This window comes from Silurus aristotelis (genome assembly GCF_946808225.1).
Source record: "Silurus aristotelis genome assembly, chromosome: 16".
Classification (NCBI taxonomy): domain Eukaryota; kingdom Metazoa; phylum Chordata; class Actinopteri; order Siluriformes; family Siluridae; genus Silurus; species Silurus aristotelis.
This window is the reverse complement of record NC_139589.1, coordinates 11,184,115-11,210,138: the sequence shown is the minus strand read 5'-3', so window position 1 is coordinate 11,210,138 and position 26,024 is coordinate 11,184,115. Positions and strand designations below refer to the sequence as shown.

General features: G+C 36.9%; 1 protein-coding gene and 1 long non-coding RNA gene across 3 annotated transcripts in view; one reads left to right on the top strand and one right to left on the bottom strand.

The window, feature by feature from the left end:
* LOC310739396 overlaps positions 1–2,042 on the top strand; it is a 36,153-nt gene extending 34,111 nt beyond the window's left edge. Inside the window, exons 4-5 of the long non-coding RNA XR_014537375.1 lie at positions 1,720–1,756; positions 1,874–2,042. This is a non-coding gene — a long non-coding RNA (uncharacterized lncRNA). The remainder of the gene's footprint in view (positions 1–1,719; positions 1,757–1,873) is intronic.
* LOC310739272 (transmembrane protein 132D) overlaps positions 1–26,024 on the bottom strand; it is a 168,975-nt gene that overhangs the window by 42,010 nt on the left and 100,941 nt on the right. For both annotated transcript variants that reach the window (XM_083565050.1, XM_083565051.1), the window contains exon 3: positions 25,353–25,496. In XM_083565050.1, the coding sequence (XP_083421176.1) occupies positions 25,353–25,496 (144 nt within the window). The remainder of the gene's footprint in view (positions 1–25,352; positions 25,497–26,024) is intronic.

Below are 26,024 nucleotides of genomic sequence, written 5' to 3'. Positions count from 1 at the left end.
TGAAGCCGGGCCCCTGGAGTTGTGAGGCAGCATTGTTACCCACTGCGCCACCATTCATTCTATAATGATTTCCCAAACACATCAGTTAAAATAACTAGGTCCTAATTGAATAATGTTGCTTATGGCAATTGGAGATTTTACAACTTTTATTTCTAATCAAAGTTTAATGACTTGCAGTTTTAAATACAACATGTTCATGTCTATAAACTAAAAAAACAAACTGCAGGTCTTTTCTGAGTGGCTCTCTCCTCTGCAGTATTGAAATGACGGGTGTCAGATTAGTGACATAAAGCTTTTAAAAAGTTCATGAGGAGGCACTGATGGAAAACTGTAGCGCACTAAGAAATTATGGGTTGTTTTTTTCAAGAATGTCAGTGAATTGATTTGGCTCTTGAGTCAAAGCTGCTACTCAAGCCTTTATCTGTGGGATAAATGCATCTGTGTGACTCTGAAATATGTGGAGAAGAAAAACTAGTTTTATTCACTGAGCACACTGTCGAGCCGAAACATAAAACTCAGACGATAAAGAAACCCAGTGATGGGAGGGCAGAGGGAGGGGCATTAATATTTAAAGCAAAGCTCCAATATTTTAACAAACACAGCTCACTGAGGAATTGGATACACAGACACTGTGCTATTTCTACACTCTTTCCCCCCCTCACTCAATCCGGAATGGTATGACGGAGAATGCGAAAGAGAAAGAACAAGAGAGGGACAGGAACAAAAGGGTGTAGAGCGTGTGGAAGCTCTGGGGTGGATATTCTGATTTTGCGCAGCTTTAGTTGTGACAACAATGATGCATGAAAAGAATGGAATCAATTTGACTACAAAGGCGCTGCGGGTCGGAACACCGCACTCAGAGTGATCAAACACAGAGCAGCACGTAGACGAGTAACAAACGACGAGTCTCCGCTAAAACACTGAGCTGTGCAGGAACGACATTTCACTGCCAGAGAGTTTTCATCTCCCTCTCCTTCCCTCTCCACCTCACTCAGTCTCTCTCTCCCGTTATCTGTGTCCCTATACCTCTCTCTGTCCCCTGTGGGTAAGTGTGTGGTTGAGCATGTGCATGTGGCTGAGTGTGTTAGTGCATGTGGGTGGGTGTGTCCATGGGTGTATGAGGGAGTGTGGGTATGAGAATTGTGGGTGGGGGTTTGGATGAGTGTGTGCATGTGGGAGGGTCTATGGAAAAGTGGGTGGCTATGGATGTGCGTGTTAATGATTGTATGCATGTGGGTAGGTGTGTAAAAGAGGTTATGAATGCACGTAAGTTTATTTGCATGTGTATGGGTGTGAAAGTGTGTGTGGATGAGCATATGCATATGCATGAAGGTGGGTGTGTGGAAGAGTGTATGATTGTGGGTGAAGGTGGGGGTGTGGAAAAGCATATTCATGTAGGTGGGTGTGTGCATCAGAGTATGTAAGTGTGTGTGTGTGGACAACATTTGTTCATGTGGACAAGTGTATGCATTGGGGTGGGAGTGTGGATAAGTGTGTAGATGTGGGTGAGTGTGTAGAAGAGCGTATGCATGAGGTTGGGTGTGTGGATGAGTGTGTGTATATGGGTGGGTGTGTGGACAAGTGTATGTGTGTGTTTGAAGGTTCTTTGGACAGTTGGTAAGTAGAAAGTGCTTTGTACTTCCCTGAGTTTGGGTTGTTTGGGTTGAAGTCTTGAAGTATGTTGAAATTTTGTTGCTCTCTGTTATATTCTAATGGCAGGGGGAAATCCCACACGCTGTTCTACAGGCATTGTTGGGTGAGTCTTACAGAAAGGTTGCTGTCTCAATATTTTCTATGTGATTATTGTGTAAGTCATCTCTGTCTTTGTCTCTTTCTCTCTCTTAGTCTCTAATGCTTTGTCTCTATTTCTCAGATGCGACCACTCAGGACTACCAACCAGTAGAGTATGAAACTCAATCAATGAACCTGCATGGGGTTCTGGCCCACAACCTGCTCTCTAAATCAGACTGTACAGTAGCTTATGAACAAAATCTCACTCTGTAACAGAATTCGTTGGTTGTTAGATGAGATTGGCAGTCTTACAACTCTTACTTACTTTCACATAATTGGCTTGTGTAACTGTGTTTGACAAGAAAGAGAGTACACCATTTGTCCTATCTAGTAAGCATAGTCAATTTTGCTCCCTAGGTCACAAATGTCAAGTGTGCCATTTTTGGGATGCAAGCTTTTATTCCCCTGATGACAGGATAAATATTTTTCTGTTTAATCTCGCAGAGGCGATATAAAAAGCAGTATTGGTGAGTAAGTAAATACCACGCTGCAAACCTTTTTTTAACCTACAGATATCTTGAATATACTGTAGGCATATAATTTTTACTGTATCATTATACGAGTGTTATAAATAATATAGAGCAGCACTGTTGATTCTAATTGATCAGATGGTGTTGGGTAATTTTCTATAGCAGCATTTCTGCCAGAACTGTAACTGCAAAATATAGCTTTATATTAATGCACTTGCTGTAATATGCCTGTTGTTTTTTCCGTTAAAGCTTAAATAGAAGTGAATTGAATAGCAATTTATCTGCAAAATTCAAGTCTAATAATCATATTCGCAGCGTGAGTATAGAGGTTTGGGCTCATTCAGCCACAAAAGCGTTATCAAAGTCTTAGGTAGTGATGTAGGCTAAGGAGGCCTGGGGTTAAGTCGGTGTTTTAATTAATCCTAAAGGTGTTTACTAAGGTCACAGCTCTATAGCAGGCCTCTTTAGATCATCCACCCCATTTCTTCATAAAGGTGCTAGAACACATTTGAGTCTCCTGGTCCAAGTGAAGGGAAAATTGAATGCTATTGAATGCAACTGCAAAGCCTATACAATTGAGTGCAACACTATATATATATATATATATATATATATATATATATATATATATATATATATATATATATATATATATATATATATAAAACCTGCAGAAGTTCAGCTGATTAGAATTTTTTTGTTGCAGAGTAAATTACACTGCTGTTTGACGACTCTGAAAGTGCATAGTTGGCAATACTGAGCAGGGATCATTCATCTTCAATAGCTCATTATGCAGTCCTCAGTAGAAGATCTGTTCAGGGCACAGAGCCCAAGCATTTCTCTTCAATTTCTGAAATGTGAATACATTAAACCTGTACTTAGTGTGAAGAAACAAACAAATAGCTTGTACAGTGTCAGTCATTCCCCCCACTGATATTTGATGACTGAGTTTATATCGTCCTGGAAGGTTTTATCACTAAGTCCAGTGTAATCCTAAACTGATCTTCATTAGTTCCAAACCTAATAATCACATCATATATTAACCTTATAATCCCTAATATATATATTAACCTAATGAACCTAATAATCACATCATACTTCTGATAATCATTTTATCAGCAGTAAACAACATTATAGTAAAATGATTTATATTTATCAAAGGTAAATAATATTTTGCATTCATATTGAAAAACATGTAATGCTCATTCTGCATTTAAAGTTAGATTTTATGTAATGAAACTACAAACTAAAAGTAACTAAAAGTTATTGAATATAAAAATATATAAATATATATATATATATATATATATATAAATAGCCACAGCAGCATACAACATTTTTTTTTAATCTCTCATTTTGTTCTCTTTCTCTTAAAAGGTTAATAAGGCAAAAACACAAATTGTTACAAAGAAACAGCAAAAAGTCCTTTCCTGTCTCAAAACATGTAAAGTTACTCTATATGTTACAAAAGGCAAAAAAAAAAAAAAAAAAAAAAAAACAGGAAAATAAATAAAAGGAAATGAGGCCCATGTAAATCTGTGCTGGGTCAATGAATATTTTCTAGGGTTATAAACCACTATGACACATATTTGAGAAATAATAGTATGAATAAATATTCAGGTCGCATCAGGTTCGGACAGCTTGAGACTGAGTTACTGCGTTCCTCTTAGGTCTGCAACTGCCACTTATCAGTTATATAAGAAGCAAAACCCCCATCTCCAAGGACTGCTGAATTTATGGATGGTACAGAGACAGTCTTCAATGCAAATTCCACAGCAGGGTGAAAAACCTAAAAAGAACCATCTCCCCAAACTGTCGGCAACCCATCATCCAGCGGACCTTGAGGCGCTGATGCAATATTCATGCTGCGTTTTGCGGCTGATTTGCTTAGCTCTCTTCATACCTAATAGATTGAAGATGAATATAAAGCTGCGTGGTGCAAGGTTAAACCAATGCACCCCACCCCCACCACCGACCAAGCAGCAGATCCTAAAATGAACAACAATTTAGAGCCATTATCCAGTGATGATCGTCTCTTTGGTTCCATTTAGAAATATTATCACAGTTACACGGATTGAGATTCAAAGGCACAGTGTGAGACGAAGAACGAGCACATGAAGACGTCTCATGTCTCATGGAGAGGAGCCGGCGACGACCAACTTCACACAAACACAACACCTCGAAGCCGAGTCAGTAGAAGAACTGTAGGAGGATGTTTGTTCTGATAGATGAGCCAGACACAAGTGAGTGAGACAAATCCTTGCTGAGAGCTGAGTGCATGTGATGATCTGATCGAATCAGGATAAATCCCATTAACAGAGCCGTGATGTTCTTACTGAACAACTAATAATGATTAACAGTCACCCTGTTTCCACTTCAGGCCTCTTTCTGGAGCTTTTTTTTTTATTGATGAGTCTGGGTAATATTGTTAAAATGAAAGCATGATTTTTTATTGTGTCAGTTTTGTTAAAAAGTAAGCAATGAAACAGTGGGCATGCTGTTTTAGGTAACTACACAATGCTGTTTGATAAAGTCGCATGAAGTGAGTTGCTGATTAACCAAGAGCAAATAGTTTCTAAAATAATTTTCCTATAACAGTGCTACTTTTATTCCTCTCATAACATGACAATTTGTTAGTAGTAACTAATTGCAATTATTTTGAAGACTTTTAATTATTCAAGCACATTTAGCTGATTGAAGATGTTCTATATAAAAAGGAGTAGAAATTGCATGAATAGGGGCATATGAAGCACACATTATGAACTATTACACAAACTATTAAGCATGGAATAATATCTTGAAGTCACATTGGTTCCCACTGGTCTCTCTGCTCAACACTACTACATTCTTCTCAGTATGACACCTGTGTTTCTCTTTCTTTTACTCCACTCACAATGGCAGTATTTTACTCTCTGTGTCTATGAGAGCTCCAGAGGATAACTGTCATTGATATTCCCTGGATATGTTAGAATACTTGCAAAGTGGAGGAACAGTTCACACTGTGTTATAAATACTGTAGCTGTTCTATTCAAAGAGCAGGATTTAACTATTTAACAATCTTCTTCATCCAACTGTGGCTTTGGGTTTAACTAATCGGGTCTGGTAATGAAAAATCTGCTATATAACTTTTGCATTGGGTAAGAGAAATGGTTGTAACCGGTGTTTACACATAATTGTTTTCTGTGATCAATATAAACTGAGAGCAAAATGAAAGCTTAAACAGCTCATTCTGGAGACATACTATGGACAAAAGCTTGTGGACACATGACCAAAAGTTTTATATGTTTTAAACACACCAATACACATTTAGTCTCCATTTGCAATGACCTCCAGTCTGCTGGGATGAAATGTTCCACTAGATTTTGGAATGTGTGATTTTTTTTAGGGAGATTTCAGATACAATCGTACTGATGAAGGGTGAGGAGGCCTGGTGTGCAGTTTGCATTCCAATTTATCCCAAAGGTTTTCAATAGGGTTGAGGTCAGAACTTTATGATAGACCACTCAAGATCTTCCACTGCAACCCATGTAAACCATATCATAATAGAGTTCACTTTGTGCACAAGGACAATTGTGCACATTTGTGGCAACAGTTTAAAAGAGAACTACATATAATGCTGGAAATGTCAGTTGTCCTAAACCTTTTTTCTGTATAGTATATTTTTCATAGACAGAAATAATAGTACTTAGAATATTTAATTAGATTCTAAAAAACGTTCTGGCTTTCAATTTAAATCTCGAATGTATGCATTTCTGCAAAAATTCATTGTGACAATGTCCATTGTTAAAAGTGATATACACTATAAAAAAATTCAGTTAAGTTAAATAACTTACAGTTGACACTCATTCAGATGTGGAATTACAATGACTGTCACTCTCATACTGTACGATAGAAATAGTCGTATTATTTTAAAACAGATATGCGTCATAGCCCATTTTTGTCTGATTTCTCTATTGTACGATTTATTTTATTAAGTGATTGTATTTCATGGCTGTCAATAAGTCACTAGTACTTCAGTATTCTGCGGTAGAATTGTAGTTGATTTAAGACAAATTCAATGAATGCTTTCTGTATTTTTTATGCATTACATGCTGTTTATTTCTATGATCTCATTTTTCAAGATAATTTCAAGATTTTTTTAATCCATCACAAAAAATATGTATTTCCATACAATAATTTAAATTTCATAGTTTATTAGTTTTTACCTTAGCCATTGCAAAAAGGTTAATAACCGGCATTTCCTTTATTGTTCATTTACTTAGGATAAAGCCAAATTTATTTAACTTATTTATATTATTCTTAATTTATTTGATTTGTCTGTTTGTATATTTGTGTTCCCAACATCAGGTGTCATAAACTGCAGAATGCACATAATCGATGATCTATCAAAAGCATTGATGGCTCAATCCCAATTCTGGAGGGTTTCCATGCAAAAAGAGGTCACAGCATTCACTAGTCATTATAATTCTCACTTCGTCTTCATGCTGTCCAAATCTTCCACAATGACACAGTAATTAAACACGGAAGTGTGTCCTCACGGGAGAGTGGGCAGCCTCAACTTCCTGTAGTGCTCAGCTCACTGGTCTTAATGGGATTAATTTCAGTGCTGTGTGTCATTTTTTATAGCTTAATCTTCATAAAAAAGTGTCTGAGAACAGTTCATGAACAGCATTTGACAACAGTTTATGAGCAGCTTCTAAGAACAGAACTTCATCTATAAAGAGTTTGGGAAATGTGTACGAACTGTTCAAGAAAAGTCCTTGTAAATAGTTAAACATCGCCTGTAAAGAGATTATGATCAGATGTAGTCTGAACGGTTCATGGAAAGAGTTGTACATTCAAGAGCTGATATTAAGACAGGAAACAAACTGGTAAATAGTACAAGCCAGTGAGATTTTTAAAACATTACAGTCACTGAAAAATATTCCTGAATCCCATCTTTGAAAGTTATTAAAAAGATATGTATGAAGCAGCAAGTGTTTGAAATTAATGATTAATATTTAATTTTGCCTTTTCTGATTTTATTTTTACATTTCTGAATAACTTTCTGTGCAAGTAGACTGTTCTTGGTTATTTATTGATTAAAAAGACTCTAGTGAATATTAGAGTTCTGGATTGCCAAGCTAATTGAGATATAACAATGCGTTACTGCGAGCTTCAAAAACATGCTTTTGCAGGATGTTTAAAAAGTATTTAGATTTTACTTGTTTTCCATTATTATTATTACAAATCCCTTTTTCTAGCATGAAAAGTTATAAAATTATAAGAGTTTCGATGCCCCCATGCACAAAGCAAGCTCCATGGGCTGGACTGGAAGATCTTAATTGGCCTGCTATAAAGCTGAAGTCAACCATACTGAACACCTTTGGGATCAATAGGAATGCTGTGTCCAATGGAGTCCAATGGATCAAATAAAGTGTCAGGTGTCCACAAACCTTTGCCACATATAGAGTCACTTCTGCTCACATGCCAGCCAAAATGTCCTTTTTGTATGATATTTAAATTTGCACAAAAGTGCATTGGATGTTTTCTTGCCCCCCAAATACAAAAAAATTTTTTACTATTGAGACAAAAAGCTTAAATGCTATAGTTTGTAAATAAACTCTGTGAATGAGAAACTTCCCATTACAGTTAGTATCGTGAGGTCAGAGACCTGAGGTCTGATTGTTATTGATTGAGGAGCTCAGTGAACCGAGTTCTGAGTTGTGTTTCTCATCCCAGTCGTCTGCCCTTCATCGTTACAGGAGTGGTTTAGTGAACAAAGTAGAAATGCAAACATGTCCACAAATGTTTCCTCTTTACTCAGCCAGGACATACAGATTTCCAGATCAATGAGGTTAACCAGTAAGGAAAACTAGTAAACACAGACACCCTCTATACTGTAGGATTATATTCATTGTTGGCGAATTAAGTCCAAATATTCCATCAGCAGTTATGCAGGAAAAGTTACAATTAGGCAGATTTAGGTTAAGCAACTGTTCATGTTTTTGGGTGCAACATTCCGATGATTAAGATCACCTTTTTGTAGGTCATGTCTCCGACAAAAAACAGGAATAGAAAATGGGGCCTGAAAAATGCAAGTGTAATGTATTATCTCTTCTCAAAAGCCCAATTGAAATGAAACATAAAACAAGACTATGAGATTAGATATAATGAATTTTTATTAGCAGTTAGATAAGCAATGTATTGGTTAATATGGATTATCCCGGAGAAGTTTGATTCATTCATTCAAATTAATCATCAAATACAGCATTTATATTCATGTATTAAATATTTGTCTCATATGGAATAGTCTAGTATGTATATTCTATTATTTGTTTATTCTGGTTTGTTTAGTGTGGTTATTTCAAACAGCAACTCATTAACAGAGGTTCTGGTGGTTCAGAGCAATATTAACAATGGCACTGCCATAAGCAAAATGAATCACATAATTATGTATTAAATTCTGCTTTAAAATACTATTTAGTGATTTTTTTAAGTCACACTGTAATTTATGACTAACTGAAAGTCAAGAACATCATCATAAAATCTATCAGCTCGTTTTGAGTGGTTTTGACATTGTTTTAACTGTGTTTGATACAGCAAGTAAAATTTTGGTTGCAGTTTGAGGTGCACATTAATATAATTACCCATGCCTTGCCTGAGCAAATTTCCCAAAACAGATTTATTACCTAATGATGTAAGTCATCGTAAATTCCATAATGACATCTAAAACTGAATTTTAGTAGCTTTCTGAATCAGGGCAAAATCAACACACACATAGAAGAGTTCAAATTCCTAATTTATATTTACAGCAGCAAAATAAGCTTTTTAGCTCACCCCTACTTTATGGTATTAAACTAGATTAGAATAAATATTGAAAGAAAGTGTCTGTTTATTTTCACACATTGTTTCCCACTCCAAGCATTTTTCTTCCTTAAATTTAACAGTGAAGTATACCAGTTTGCCACAGATATATGAGACCTTTAGAAATCTGTTTTTTTTTGTTGTTTTTTTTGTTTTTTTCATAATGTTCAGAGAAAGAGAAAGGAGATGTGGTACTTTGTCATATATCTCTGGGCTCATTTAAAAAAATTTGTAACTGCATCACAGTGAATAGTTGTTTGATAGGTACACCACCCCATACAAGTTAATAAAGATTTATTATTTAGTGATAGCACAAGATTTTCATAATCTCTATTTTTAAACTAACCCAATTTGTGTAAAGAGTTCAACCCTATAATGTAAACTTGGTGTGGACTGATTTGTTCTCTTGTTGCAGATTCCACTTTTGACTGCTATAGGCAATTATACAAATTGTGTTTAGAGCTAAATAGGGAAGTATTCAGCCAATATGCAACATCTAGGATGCTGAGCAAAAGAGGTAACTAGCATTTCAATGCAATTCAATGCAATTTAAAATTATATACAGTTGAGTCCAATCATCTGAGGCAACTCATTTAACTGATGAAAAAAAAAAATGTTTTGATAATTTTTAGTTTTTTTGTTTTTAAGAAAAATTTTCCTTAAATCATATGATGCCTGGATTAATTTAATCTAACATCAGGATCATCACATTTTACAAACTTGTGGTGTCCACGCCAGGTCAGTTACAGCGTGTATTGTAATTAAAGCAAAAAACATAATATATACTAAAATGTTCTGTATTCTGTAAATTCTGTAAATATTTTTTATCATTTTTGCTGATGATATCTGTAATGAAAAAGGTTTGCATTCAAGTGAAAAGGAATTAAAAAGTATATATAAAAAGAAGGAATTTTTGCTAGTGATCACTTTTGGGCATCACTAGATGCCTGTAGTTCCATCTGAGACTGAGGTGTGCAATTTCCTTGTTAAATCTTTACTACAATGACTAACTGAAATAGTTAGGTTTGAATAACAATGTTATTCCTGTGTTTCTAACAACAATTTTTTGACTTATAAGAGCTAGAGATTTACAGCAATAAAAGGTGAAGCAACAATTAGCAAAATGATCTACAAACTATTTCAAAAAGACATAAAAAATATTAGAAAATGTGTCGTTGTATCGCAATAATCACAGTGAAACCATGGCAATTGACAAATACACTAAATTCATGCCCACTAGCAAACAAAGTAGGGCAATTTAAGTGGTATGCAAAGTGACATGGACAAAACATTAGCAAGATAATTTTTTGTTCTTAAAAACAAATACATGAAGATACTGTGCCAAAGAATAATACCAAGTAAAATTATATCTTGAATAAGGTCAATAATTTTAGCCAATAATAGTGTACATATTGTACATATATAGATTGTTTTTTGCCATTGCATTTGGTGTGTTAGTAAAGATTCCCACTTTATGCTGGATCTGTTATTTAGACCGGTGTTTTCTCCTCACTCTCACATTCAGACAGTGTTTTTTGGAGACAGTCCAACCGATCTATCTTTCTTCACTTTAACCACTCCAATCATCTCTTCCACACCGTCTCACTCACCACCTCTGGAGCTGTGGGTGGGTAAAATATCAGTGTCTTAGTGTCTGGGCTCAAATGCTCGATGATCAGTTCTCAGTGTTACTTATGCTCGTGTTCTCACTAAGAAAAGGAAGAGGTGTATTTTGATCTCACAGTCACACACTCAGACTCTGACTAATGCAGTCCAGTGCCATTTGGTGAACTCTGCATCATTTGCAAGCTCATTATACATGTGTACATTGTACAAGAGTGACATGTGCAATTCAACCCAGACTGATGGACTGTTTGTTCTGTCTGAATGTTAATGCAAATACTAATACTTATATATGAAAAACTTTTATATGCTTTTTCTTCTTTTTTTTTCAGAATCAATTCTTTGAGCTACAAAACAGTCAAAACAGTCGAGCCTTCATTTTGATATATTACAGCGTGCATGTTTTATTACAGAGACTAAATTCATGCTGGCTCTGCTGGAACTCGCAAGGCCATATGTACTTTAAAAATTTTCAAAGCAGCGCAAACATCATTACTGTAATTGGACACAACAGCTTCTATTTGCAGTCATTGTTAAATCACAATATGGAAATATTCAGAGCAGTGCAGTGCTGGAGGCTCATCATGTTGTCTGCGAATGATAAAAAAAAAAGAGCCTCATAACAATTTACACCAAGTCCAACAGCAGCGACATCCAATCAGTGACAGGATTTATGTTCAAACCTGCTTTAAAATCTTTGAAGGCCACCTAAATTGAGCTAAAACTTCACCTTAACAACTCAGAGCCATGTTTAGAGTTGAGTTAAGTGTGTCTAGTGAGGACATGCTACTAAAATTGTGCCCATTGTTATTCAGAACTACAGGCTTAAGCATTGTTCAGCAGTTATATTAGAGTTTGATTAAAACAGAAGCAGGTTTTTAGTTTCTAAATTCTGACCTTGAAATTGAGCAGCTTTAAGTCCAATGCCTCAGTCTGACAGTTTGATGTACGCAAAATAAAAGATGTCACGCTAAAATTCATGCGCTGTCTGTAAATGCACTCCAAAAAGTATGGAAAACCACGCAAGGCAAATATTAAATACATAAACATGACACTATTCATTAAATACTAGTAGGGACAGAATCGTAGTAGACCAATCTTAATCAGAGGCGCGGATGTTTTATAGCTAAAATTATGAATTAACTTAATCTGAGCTATGAGTGGAGCAAATGAGTACTCGGTCAGCTTATCCTTCAAACCCGTAGACAAGGTTTTCATTACAGCAGAGTGCATCAAATTAATAAAAACCAACATTAAAACATTGGCATTATTTTATGAATCCAACAAATCAAAACAGCAAATTAAAAGCATAGTAAAAACAGCCTATATCTCTTTACGATCTCTTGACCTCGAGTTACTATCTTCTAGATGCAGTAACTTGTGTGCAAAAGTAAAAATCAGTGCGCAATATGAAAATAAAACGAAAGATAACAGATGTGTTGGCTATTTTATAAACTGCTGAATAATGATAGTAGAAGCCATATTGTTAAATCAAAACAATTTGCAGTAATTAATGTGATCATTACGACTGGCAATATTCATAAAGCAATGTTTTGGCAATACACTAGACTATAGATCAAATTTACTGCAATGCTGGCCATTTAAATATCATTGTTTTAAAATAGTCACTTTGTGTATATGTTACATCTAATTCCATTTCAATACAAAGAAAAATATACTAGGTGCTTCTTGTGTGTGCGCCTTCTTTAACTTGCTCAATTTACATTGGACTATACTATAGCACTGTTGAATTCACAGCAAACAGTAGCCAGGACGACTGTCAAAGTGCAACAATAACTTAAGTTAAATATTAAATGATGGATCACATTTTCTTTTTAGGCAGTGTGATGCTTTGGGCAATGTTCTGCTGGGAAACCTTGGGTCTGGCCATCCATGTGAATGTTACTTGATGCATATCACCTACCAAAGCATTGTTGCAAACCATGTGTACATGTAAACAGTATTCTCTAAAGGCTGTGGCCTCTTTCAGCAGGAGAATATGCCCTACCACAAGCACAAATAGTTCAGGAATAGTTTGAGGAGCACAACAACGAGTTTGAGGTGTTGACTAGGCTTTCAAATTTCACAAATCTTAATACTATCAAACATCCCACAGATGCTTGATAGGATTAAGATATGTGAAATTTGGAAGCCTCAAAGGATCAGTACTGTTTTGGCAGCAAAAAGGGGTCCAACACAATATTAGGCAGATGGTCATAATGTTATGCCTAATCGGTGTATATTAATGATGTGAAATATCTGCAAAACAAGTGAGGTAGCACTTACATTACAACTATAGAGTAAACTTCACTTTTTTTTGTATCGATAGAAGGTAAGTGTTTTTGTGTTGAATAATAAAACTCTTTGACAAGATGATGAGATAGTGTGATGAAGTGTTTTTATCATCCTGACATTGATTCCTTACCTATAACATTATATTTCTAAGTGGCCTTTTACATGACAACTATCTGAATTTACACAATCCCCCCTCCAAAACCTGCCCACCCACTCATACATACACACACACACACACACACACACACACACACACACACACACACACACACACACACACACACACACACACACACACACACACACACAAAACTGTGTAAAACTTTCAGCCAGGTGTGAAAAATTGCTTTAACCCTCATAAGGTCTTTGTTTCCTGTTTACAAATCTGGTCTTTGGGGTCTATATGACCCCAACAATTGATAGAGAAATTATACAAAAAATATACATTTTTAATTATACAAATAATATATATATTTTTTTTGTTTACTTCTCATCTATTCATTAATGCTGTGTTTTGGGAGATATGAAGTACTTTTGTACCTATTTACCACACAATTCCTCAACTACACCATAAGCTTGCATATGAAATATTAATTCTTTATGAAAAAATCACTTAAATGATGATCTAAATTTCTGATTTATGCTGGATTTATAGATTTTTTTTTGACAAATGAAGAAAAAATATTGAGTTTTTTTCACATTTCCCATTCATTTCAATGTGGGGTCATATTGACCCCGAAGACCAGAAGTGTAAAAAATTTTTTTACATACCTTCAGAACAACCGAATCAAGCCCAGTTTTTTTGTGTGTGTAAAGATAGATTATGTAGGAAAAGTCACAAAATATTATTCCACTCAGATGAAGGGAACCCTTTTTTTTTTATCAAGGAAAAGTCGATTGGGGTCATATAGACCCCAAGGACCGATTAAAGGTTAAATTAACAATGCCCTCAAAAATTAAATTGTCAATATTTTATTTTTAATAGTTAACAAAAAGGAAAGTCCAAATTTATCCATTTACATTTTATCCATATAGAGTTGCATTTAATGATATGAAATATTTGTGATACGTGAATTCCAGTTAGCACTTACATTACAAAAATAGAGTTAACCTCAAGTTTTCTATTCCATGACTTGGTAAGACAGACATGTCTAATCATGTTGCCAAAAAAAAGCTGCAATGTATACATTTGGAGAAAACCTCTTTTTTTTTTATCCATTTATACAGTATGCTATGGCTGCTACACACATCCCCCTGATACTCTAAAAACAATGATGTATTAAAGCAACCACTTTCATATACACATGTGATTTGAAGCTCCATTACTGTCAGAGCTTCTGCTGTAGAAAATTAATCAACCCTTTCTGACCAATCAGAATCCAGACTTTAACAGCACATGATCATAGAAATATTACCCCTATACCCTTCAGCAAACTTCACCCCAGTCTTTTCTTCCTCATATCTTCCCCTCGTTGTGTTTATCAGCGGGACAAACCTGGGCTTCACTTCCTGCTCTGGCAGCTCGGAGGCAGGAGCTCATGCACAGGGTTTGTCAGCGAGGCCATGCTGTCCTCATGTGATAAGACTGAGGGTATGAATCCAAAGGTGGAAACTTAATCCCAGCACCCCTGCAGCAACTACCAGCAGCAACACATTGGAGGCTTAAACACGAGTATGTGTTTACTATATATAGATGCCACTGAGATGTAGTATTGAGATTCTAGAGTTAGGGTCAGTGTGAGCCTCTGCCACTTTATTGATATTTAAGTCACCAAATCCTATAAAGACCTACAAATGCTTATAGGGCATAGGTTAGAATGTACTGTTGTAGACTTGACCCTTGCTTGACAGAACACAACTCAGCATTCTTCATGGCCTAAAGAGCTTGTTTGTTTTTAAATCCAGTAATGCACATTTTTAGGGTACACTGGATACATGCATATTATGAGAATCAAAATATGTGGTATGGTCAAAGGTCTGTGGACACCTGACCTTAAAATTTGTATGTGATTTGTAAACATCCCATTCAACATTTAGTCCCCATTTGCTGGTTTTAATAACCTTCACTCTTCTACTAAGATGATCCACTTGATATTGGAATGTGGTTGTGGAGATTTGTGCTCATTCAGCCACTAGCATGTTTCTAAAATTAGGTACTTATTTAAGTTGAGGAGTCCTGGGGTGCAGTCAGCATTCCAAATGTGGTTAATAAGGTTGAGGTCAGACCTCTGTAGCAGGCCACTGATGATCTTAAACCCCAGCCCATGTAAACCATATCTTTATGAAGCTTGCTTTGTGCACAGAGGCATTGTCATGCAAGAACAGGTTTACATGTTACATGTCTTCTAGTTCAAGTGAAGTGAAATTTTATGATACTCCCTCTATTGACATTCTATACAATTGTGTGCCTCAAGCTTTGTGGTAACAGTTGGGGGAAGATTGTCCTAGTCCTTTTCTCATAAAAGGTACTTACCATAATACGGTCCCATTCACCAAAGACCGACAGGGTTTAGGTTTTGATTCTTTTCTTGTCTATGGTTGTTTATTTAATAAAGTGTATTTGCACTTGTGTCCATCTGTCTTGGATTTTATATATTATGATGTCTGGTGGCTGTAGCATTACAACTTCCTTTCAGTGGAGCTAAAGTGCCCAAAAACATAATGTCCCAGTGCACAAAGTGAGGCCCATGAAGACATGGGTTGCTGAGGTTGGCAGAACTCAAGTGGTCTGCTCACAGCTCTGACCACAACCCAAAGGAACTGGAATGCTGACTGTGTTCACTGTGCCAGGTCTCCACAACCAACATCAGTGCCTGACTTCATTAATTCTGAATGAGCAAAAATCCCATGTGCTATACTCCAAAATCTACTTAAATCCCCCCCCAGAAGAGTAGACATTATAATAACAGGAAAGATGGAAAATCTGGGATGGACTTTCTATATAATATATTTTCATTGCAATGACATTCATGTATGGATAGAACCGCAGAAGGTTGCAATTACATAGGTTAAATAGCAAGGAGTCTACATTCCTGTAATTCATTACAAACAGTAATGTTAACTATTGTCATATTTGCTCAGAAATAATTCAACATGGGCCATATTTAAAGATCCAACATTTATGAAAAGGAGTTCCTGGTATTCAGAGTTGGGTTATTCACTTGTTTAAGTCAATTTTCTGAAATGTGTTAAGTAGGAGATTTTTCTGAAACAAAAGCATTCAAGATTAAATTTTTACCTTTCTATGCGGTTTAAACAAAATTATACTTTTACTATCCCAAATGAATTTACAGATTGGAGTGAGAGGCACACCTCAGCATTATGCAAACTCTGCCGATTCTGCAATCTTGTAAATCTTGCATAACTTCTCAGTATCGCCTGTTAAGCCAGTTGTTAGTCCTGATGTCTGAATACTAATGTGTGAATGTCTGATGTGTGTGTTTTATTATCTTTCACCTACGCTGTGTACTACATACTGTTTTTCAGTATGTTTTTGCATTGTGCAGTAGTGACATTTCTAACATAGCCAAACCATGCAGGATAGTGTTTTGGCATACAATTTATTGCGGTAGTGTGTGTTTTGAAACGCAGTGAAGCCAAATGCACAAGCTACCGTTTTAAAGGCAATGTGAAACTGTTTAAACACCCGTCATGTGACAGATGACTGAAAAACACTTCAGAAACAATTTCTGGATGAATTGGCCTTATGGAACACAGTTCATCATGATTGACAGTGTTTTGATGTGGCTGCGTTTTGATTTAGCCGGTGTTAAAAGACAATGATGGTGCTCTGAGGATGCCTCCGGAATTGAGCTGGAAATGAAAATATAATGAGAACACACTAGCTGATTTTTTTTTTATGTGCATGTGTGTCATGGTTGTTTGTATATATACGTGTGTGTGTGTGTGTGTGTCTGTGTGTGTGTGTGTGTGTGTGTGTGTGTGTGTGTGTGTGTGTGTGTGTGTGTGTGTGTGGCTGGCAGTTTTCTCTCTCTGTCCCTAATCATGTATTCCCTGAGCTCAAGATTTCTTATCTAAACACAGCCAGGCTGAAGCCCCTGACACGCAGACTCGCTCGGGCATGTTCTGAATTCAGATCCAACACCGACAGCTTGTATTCAAACACACCCACGCCGGACGTCTGAAACATGCTGAACAACAACGAGTCGTGTTCGAATTCACCCGAGAGGAAGTCTGGATTCACTCACACTCCAGCATAGTGTTGGTTCTACAGAGAACCAAAAAGTGTCCCACATTTCCACAAAAGAAAATTGAACCCCATGTCACTGCATCATAAAGCACAGGCTTTCCAAACATTTATACATTACCCCCTTTACAGTTTAAGCAATTTTTTTTTGTACAAAAAATTAAGCATTTAAAAACAATGTGTATTGTTTTAAAGTAAGCTAAATTGCAATCAATAGACATTTAAAATGTTTTAATTGAGAACATTCAGTATATTTTAGAAATAATTAAGTCTATTTATTGTTTACTACTGTATAGTATGAAGGACTATGATGAAGCTTTGCCAAATGTAAAAATATTGGCACTTACAGTATTTCAGACATGCATTATGGAGAGTTTGCTAAGAAATTAGAGCCAAATATAGAAGCCTGGTGGAACCAATGGTTGCAAGAAAAGAGTTTAAAAAAAGATTCCGATTCAGAATCAGAAAACATGAATGTGACAATATAAATTGGGGGAAAAAAGGGTTGTAAAATATATTAAAGTTTCCTTGCTCCACTTCTGTGCATTTACATCATTTTCCACAATTTCCATTCACTCCGTGTACCATAGATATAAAAATAGGATAACAAAAGAGAAGGTTCACAGGAGACTCCACCTTCCTGACCTAGAGAGCGGCTGAATGAAGGAAGGACAAGTGCAAAGGAAAAAGACAAGTTGGCTGCTTCTAATCCCCGAGCGGGGGAAAAAATAAAATGATGAAAGTCTATCACATACATCCTGAATGTGGGAATCACCCCAGTCTTTGTGTAGAGGGAATTAAAGCCTGTGGCAGCTGAGCCAAACCCCATGAGGGGATTACTAACGCAGCACTGAATCTCAGCTTCCCTGCAGCTCCATCAATAAAATTCATCACAGTGACACACATACACAACATACTTCTCACCTACTAAAACACACAAAACTCCAGGGAGTTGTATTGGTGTGATGAAGAGATGTTACTGTAGCCTGAAATTAAGAATTTTTTCATAACAGCACGTCCCCAAGTATTTTATTACTCTTACACAGCAATCTGCCAGTGATTATAATTATTAATAAATATAACAAAAATTTAATTTACATAGCAAATAATGAAATGCAGCATCTGATTACTTCATTACCTACATTATCACAGGTAGAAGTAATCATTCTCTTATCTTTATCAGCCTTTTTTTCCCCATGTTGGTCACTTCTTTACAACCAATGGTTTATTCCTTCCTTTTTGAAACAAACAACTGAAATAGGGATATGACCATTTTTACTGATACAGAATAATTTTTTTTTTCATCATGTAAATTATCATCCTGAAATTCACAGGACAGCTTCAGAGTTGAAGAAACACATCTGTTTCTTCCAGGAGGAACTGATCCTCATTTCACACTGTTTGAGAAGAATATATTATAAAAAAAATAAAAAACACAGCTGCGTCAAATGATGCAGACAAAAAAATGAATGAAAAATGAGACAGGTCAGAAAGAAATGCAATTTTACTGTGTAGGGAAATAGAAATAGATTTTGTTTCACATACAGATGTAGATGCTTGTCTCATTAAATTTGCATGGCAGCTACAAGGTTAATCATGCGAACAAAGAATGGAATCTTTCAGGTTAGCTCTTTGTTAAAATGTCTACATTTGTATGCACTCACCTTGAAAGATGCAGTTGTATGTATGATCTTACAATATAAGTCCTTGGACTTAGGTGACACCTTTGATTTCAGGTGTCAAAATGCTTTTGTTCATATATTGTGCGTGTGTGTGTGTGTGTGTGTGTGTGTGTGTGTGCATCAACACTGCCTAAAATTGTGTTGGTTCCCCTTTTGCCAAAACAGTCGTGACCCATTGAGCATTAATGCCATTAACTTCTTTAGCAATTTGAGCTACAGGAGCTCGTCTGTTGGATCGGCCAACACGTGGCAGCCTTCGCTCCCCATCAGTAAACCATGGCTGCCCATAACCCTGTCGACGGGTCACCACTATTCTTTCCTTTGACCACTTTTGATAGATTCTGACCACTGCAGACCAGAAACAGCCCCCAAGAGCTGCAGTTTTGGAGATGCTCTGACCCAGTTGTCTAGCCATCACAATTTGGCCCTTATTAAACTCACTTAAATCCTTACACTTGCCCATTCTTCCTGCTTCTAACACATCAATTCTGTGGACAACTTGTACACTTGCTGCCTAATATATAACACCCACTAAGAAGTGCCATGATAAAGAGATAATCAGTGTTATTAACTCACCAGTCATAATGTTATAATGAAATAATGTTATACCTGATCGGTGTATGTTTATATTTAGTTTGTTGCAATGGCATAAAACAAACAAAATTACAAAATAATCCGAACAATCATTTATTTGTTATATCGAAAAATTATGTCGCCATAGCAACTGCATCTTGAAAATATCAAGATGTATATATTCAAGATGCCAAAGCTATTTTGAGGACTTCATTGATTCATTAGCTGATGTATCAGCACATGTTACACACATATGGTTTGAAGGATGTGAATTGCCAGTGAAGATGCAACCGGGTTTTAAATACATTGAGTTTTAAAGTCACCATATTTTGTTATTAAACAGCCCTAAAAACTTTCATTAGTGGGGGATGTAAGAAAAGACCAAGCGACTTTGGAAATGAGACAAAAAATAAATGAAAGAAATCAGTCTTTAACACTCATGTTAATAATTAGCTGAACCTGTTGCAGAAAGTGTAAAAATCATGTTTTCTAAAATCAGGCTCCATATATTTTTCCCCCCTATGAACATACTTGTAACACAATATCCTATGGTTTCATGGTCCAGCATTAGGTCACAACCCAGATGGTTGGGGACCTGTGGTTTTGTGTTATTATTTAAACCAAAGTTTTGATACATTAAACATATAAAGCTGCATTTGTAATTCACTTATGTATAAATTAGCTTTTAAACACAGTTAAATGCATTTAAGACATATCATAATTACAATTCAAATACTTTTAGTGTCCTAAATATGTATGAAATGTTAAAGCTGGAATTTGGTCTTTTTCACATGAATACATTCTTTATTTGCAAGATCAAATAATTTCACCGACATCTCAAATAAACAAATGAACCAAATCTCTAAACAAAACGCCTCTCTGACACACGCTACTAGAACTTAAACACATTGCCTGAGAGGAAAAAAGGTTTGATGCAGACCTCATTAGTGATACAACAGCTCAGAGCTCATTACAGAGATGTCTGTCTTGTAGACCAGGGTTCCTTTTGACATCTAATTGAAACTTGAAATTAATCTGGCTTTCTGGATCACTGAGGAAGTTCCATTTCACTTTTAACACCAGCTCTACATAGGTGTTGTAATACTGTATGTCTTTAAAGGTGGCATCAATTTTTTTATCGGGTTACAATACCTGTAATTTTTACCCCATTGCAAATAAATACTAGAATATTCCTTTGTTGCAATTTGTTGCATTATGTTTTTCTTTTTTTCTTCGGGCCTCTATGTATAATGTCTGATTTTACATCTGTCCTCGTTGGTATTGTTAGAATATTCCTGCTCTTTTATCCACTGGTTGTGACAGCGCTCAGACAAACATTTTCCTAGCCCTCAAACTTTATTTCTGATGAGTGAGTGTATGTATAATTACAGGACATGACACCTCAGTTTTCTGGAGACCCTACAGCACCAATAACTAATCAAACTGCAGAACCCCTTCGAATGCCTCAAATGGTTAATACACTATACCAGAGGCACCAGCTCACTAGCACATTTATGCACTTTTAAGTGCTTGCTCGCTTGTCAAACAGCCATAAATAAGGTTAAAACAAAAAAAAGGAAACAAACTAAAGTAAATTGTAAAGATGATCTTTTAATGAATAATTCAAGAAGAAATGTATTTGTGGCGACAGGGATGTGGTTAAGCGACTAGTTTGTGAATGGAGGGCAGAGCCGGAGGAGGTAAGTGGTAAGGATCAAACACCTGTGTGTAATTTTCATTAATGAGGGTTCTCTGTTTCAGTGAGCAGCAGAGGGGATAAAAGGGGCAAGACGCAAGCCTCCGGGGGAAAGGTATGGGGGGGTTGTTAAAGAGAGGGATATGAACATATGAATACATATATATGAACCCGCAGAGCGGTGTACGTGTGATTCTGTGCATGAAACTGAAATGAAAGCAAACGTGAAAATGTGACCATAGCACATAAAGACGTTTGATTTTTGTCAACTGATTCCTGCCTCTCATTTCTTTCTCTCTATTAAGATCTCTACAGTTTTTAATGTTATTTTTTTCTAGCAAGCTTTTTCAGTACAAGTTCTCATTTAAATTTACAAAAGATGCACAGTTGTAGCATACAGACTGAAAGAAAACATCATAGCCAAATGTGCCTATCTACCTGTTTCTTTTTCTTTTTTAAAATGAGTGAGTGGTGGGTGTAGGACATAACAGACAGAACAGTAAAACAGACTGTGGACTCGACATGGGCAGGGTACTTATCGGAGATATTGCTGAACCAATAGTTCAGTTGATTAACACCAATTTAAATTCCTGTGAATGTTGTGTGTAAAAGTGTGTAAGGTAGTTGTGTGTATTTTGTGAGTATTATGCTTGAACTTTGTGCTATGGCTTTAGTTATGTGATTTGCATACAGGGACCTTATTATTCCATTGTGCATGTAGGTGATGAGCGCTGTCAAAATAGAATTCACGTAGGTTGCTTTTTTTTTATTTTATTTTAATCAAGCCAGAAAGTTTTTGCTTTGCTTCAGTGTACTATATTATTATGTTGCTTTCAATGTGGTAGTATTGTATCTCCCAGCTGTACCATGTTATGTACACTTGTGCGTACAAATTAAGGCTCATTAATTCAACTCTAGAATTAATGACACCAGTGTAGAATGCACATATTTGTGATGTTTTTTGCTCTGCATATTTTTAACTTGTGGATTTTAAGTGAGACTCATGTTAACATGTCTGATGCTGTTATAACCCCTTTAAAAATCCTAAAACTTTAACAACTCGTGAAATGTGAACGTAATCTTTCAGCTCTGCGACAGTGCAAAAAAACTTCAATAAGGCACAATAACACGTGATATGAACCAAGGTACGTAGACGTGAAATACGAATTTCAATGAGAGATTGTAACCGAATAAGTGTGCTTTATTAGAATATGATTTATACCAATGGCTGCAGGCAAGGAAGCACATTTTGCTTAATGATCATGACTTTTTTTTTTTTTATTGCCTTAAGCTGAAACTTAGTTTGTGATAACTTTCCACTCTGTGCCTTACATCTGCTCCCCATCCTCCCTTTCACTATTTAATAAACTGACACATGTCAGCAAATCAGTAATATTTGAGATGGAAAAGTAAATCCTAAAGCACTTAATTAACATCAGATATGTTTTATTTTTCTTCTTGCTTCCTCTCAATCAAGCCGAAAATTGGAAAAATTTGAGTATTCATGAGATTCATTTGTGTATGTAAATGCCGGCGGGAAGAAGCGCTGGAGATGATGGTTGCAAGACCCAACAGCACACAGCTGTCAATCATGCGAGGCAATGGAATGACTGGATTATTAATCCTCATGAGTTTGGAGAAAGTTTAAATTTGAAGTTATCAGACAATCCAAGAATCAGCAAGTTGGCAGAAGCTAAGCGTCTGTTTATGAGGAGAAAAGTGTGCTGGAATTAGATGGAAGTGCACTAGATGAACATCCATTAAGCAGAAAAGCTCACATTTGCAAAGGTCATGGCTCAGATGAGGAGAGGTTCCATAATTCCGGAATACAGACTCATGAATTTATAAGTTCCACATGGTTAAAACCTCAGCCAGGACTTTGTTTTCACAGAAAATAAAATCTGACCCTGGTATCAGGAAGCTTTGCTCAGTTTTTAAATAAATGAACAGTTTTATAGTAAGATTTTTTTAATGTTTCTTTTTTTCATCTTAAACCATATTTTAAAGTTTGAAAATATTGCAAAATACTTTGTAAGAGGTCTACATGATTAAATGCAGCCTCTGATTTGTGCCTACTCAGTAGTTTTCCCAGAAAGATCAGAAAAGAAAATGGTGTATATGGAAGAAGGTGGCCGAGGTGAGAAACTTGCAGGCTGTCCAATTATTAATAAATAAATATTTATTTGCCCCTCCTTGAACTGCCACCTTAACATGGTGGAGGGGTTTGAGTACCCGAATGACCCTAGGAGCTATGTTGTCCGGGGCTATATGCCCCTGGTAGGGTCTCCCACGGCAAACAGGTCCTAGGCGACGGGTCAGACTAAGAGCGGTTCAAAAACCCTTATAAGAAAAAATAGACCAAGGACCGTGACGTCGCCCGGTATGGCGCAGCCGGGGCCCCACCCTGAAACCAGGCCCGGGGTTGGGGCTCATATGCGAGCGCCTGGTGGCCGAGCCTTCCCCCACGGGGTCCAGCCGGGCTCAGCCCGAAGGAGCAACGTGGGGCCGCCTTCCCGTGGGCTCACCACCTGCAGGAGGGACCGTAAGGGGCTGGTGCTGAGAGGATCGGGCAGCTCGACAACCCGATCCCTGGACACGGAAGCTAGCTCTAGGGACGTGGAATGTCACCTCCCTGGCGGGGAAGGAACCTGAGATTGTGCGTGAGGTTGAGAGGTTCCGACTAGAGATAGTCGTAATCACCTCTACGCATGGCTTGGGCTCTGGAACCACACTCCTCGAGAGAGGATGGACTCTTCACCACTCTGGAGTTGCCCATGGTCAGAGGCGGCGGGCTGGTGTGGGTTTGCTTATAGCCCCCCAGCTCAGCCGCCATGTGTTGGAGTTTACCCCGGTGAATGAGAGGGTCGTTTCCCTGCGCCTACGGGTCGGGGATAGGTCTCTCTCTGTCGTGTGTGCCTACGGGCCAAACGGCAGTGTAGAGTACCCGGCCTTCTTGGGGTCTCTGGGAGGGGCGCTGGACAGTGCTCCGACGGCTGGCCTCGAAGAGATTCTGGCAAACCGTCTCTGCAGCATCGCGTGGCGGTCGGGGACAGTGCCTCTGGAATGGCAGACCGGGGTGGTGGTCCCTCTTTTTAAGAAGGGGGACCGGAGGGTGTGTTCCAACTATAGGGGGATCACACTTCTCAGCCTACCTGGGAAAGTCTGTGCCAGGGTACTGGAGAGGAGAATACGGCCGATAGTAGAACTTCGGATTCAGGAGGAACAGTGTGGTTTTCGTCTAGGCCGTGAAACACTGGACCAGCTCTATACCCTCTACAGGGTGCTGCCCAGACTTTTCCTTTTTTTTTTTGACAATTTTTGTTCAATTTCTTTTCTTTCGTTTTCTTGTTTGTAAAAAACAAGTTTTAATTTTGCTCGTTTTTGCTTTTGTCCTTTTTTTGTAGAATTTTGTGTTTTTTTGTTGTTGTTTTTTAATGTGTGGTGTGTGTGTGTGTGTGTGTGTGTGTGTGTGTGTGTGTGTGTGTGTGTGTGTGTGTGTGTGTGTGTGTGTGTGTTTGAGAGAGAGAGAGCGAGAGAGAGAGAGAGAGAGAGAGAGAGAGAGAGAGAGAGAGAGAGAGAGAGAGAGAGAGAGAAAGATTATGCATGTGTATCACCTGCATCTATGCCACATCTCTATTAATGATAAAGATGCACATGTAACTGTATGTCATTATGGTTACTGAATGTTTATAGGTATGATGATGAACTGACTGGAACTACCACACACACAAGATGTTAGACTTCTGATCGAAAGGTTAAAGGTTGAGTTTTCAAATCCAAGCACCACCAAGTTTCACTGTTGGGCCCTTAGGCAAAGTCTCCTAAGTGCTTTGCTGTATAAATTAGATAAATGTAGGTCACTCTGGATAAGGCAATTTGTCAATTGGCATAAATGTAAATGTAAACTTCTGTGCCTGCGCATTCAGCTTCCTGACAATATCAATTAAGTAAATATCTGAAATATCATATAGAAATATCATATAGAACAGTTATAATATACCATGATATAAACTGACATTCACTTCACAAATTTATTGAAAAATGTACTATATTCACTAGACTTTCAGTGTGTACACTTTACAGTGCCTTTCTTTTTTCCAGAAAGTGCACCTTAATGTAAGAGCACACCTAATGCTTTTTCCAATAACTATTGCACAAAAATTACTTACCTCTGGCCATAGCTGGGGTCTTTCCTCCGACAGTGCAGAGTAACAATACGGTGTCCTTCACTCCTCACATCCTGACTGACGGTCCACTGCACCGGATTAGTGGTCTTTGCTCCTAAGAACGCCACGTCATCTTTCAACTTCACCCTGTTACAGAGAAATATGCTATTTGTTTATTTGTTTGGTTTTTTTGTGTTTGTCATCCCAACAAAATTCAGTTCTTATTGCCACATTACTTAGAGGCAAAAAACATAATTTCAATTGCACCAACAAAAAAATTGTAAAGGGGTAAAAAATAATTACCCCTCAAGATCAGACACTGAAATAAAGCACATTATTAAAAAAAAAAGCAATCTTTCTTTTGAAAATTTGTATAGAACAGTTTGTTTATTTCTACTTATTTATTTATTTTTCCGTTTTCTCATTTTTAATAACTAAGTGTCAAATTTTGATTCTGTTAGTTTAATGATGTTTTATGATTTATACTTCAACTCTTCAATCTTTTATTACTTTTTTTTTTCAAACATATATTTTTTTCCTATTTGGCCTGTTTTATTTTTTATCTAACACGTTTTTTGATTAACTTTGTTTTTTATGTAACCCTCTTTCTCAATTATACTTTTTCGGGATTTATCATGTGCATGGGGAAATTAATTGATGAGAGGTTACTAAAAT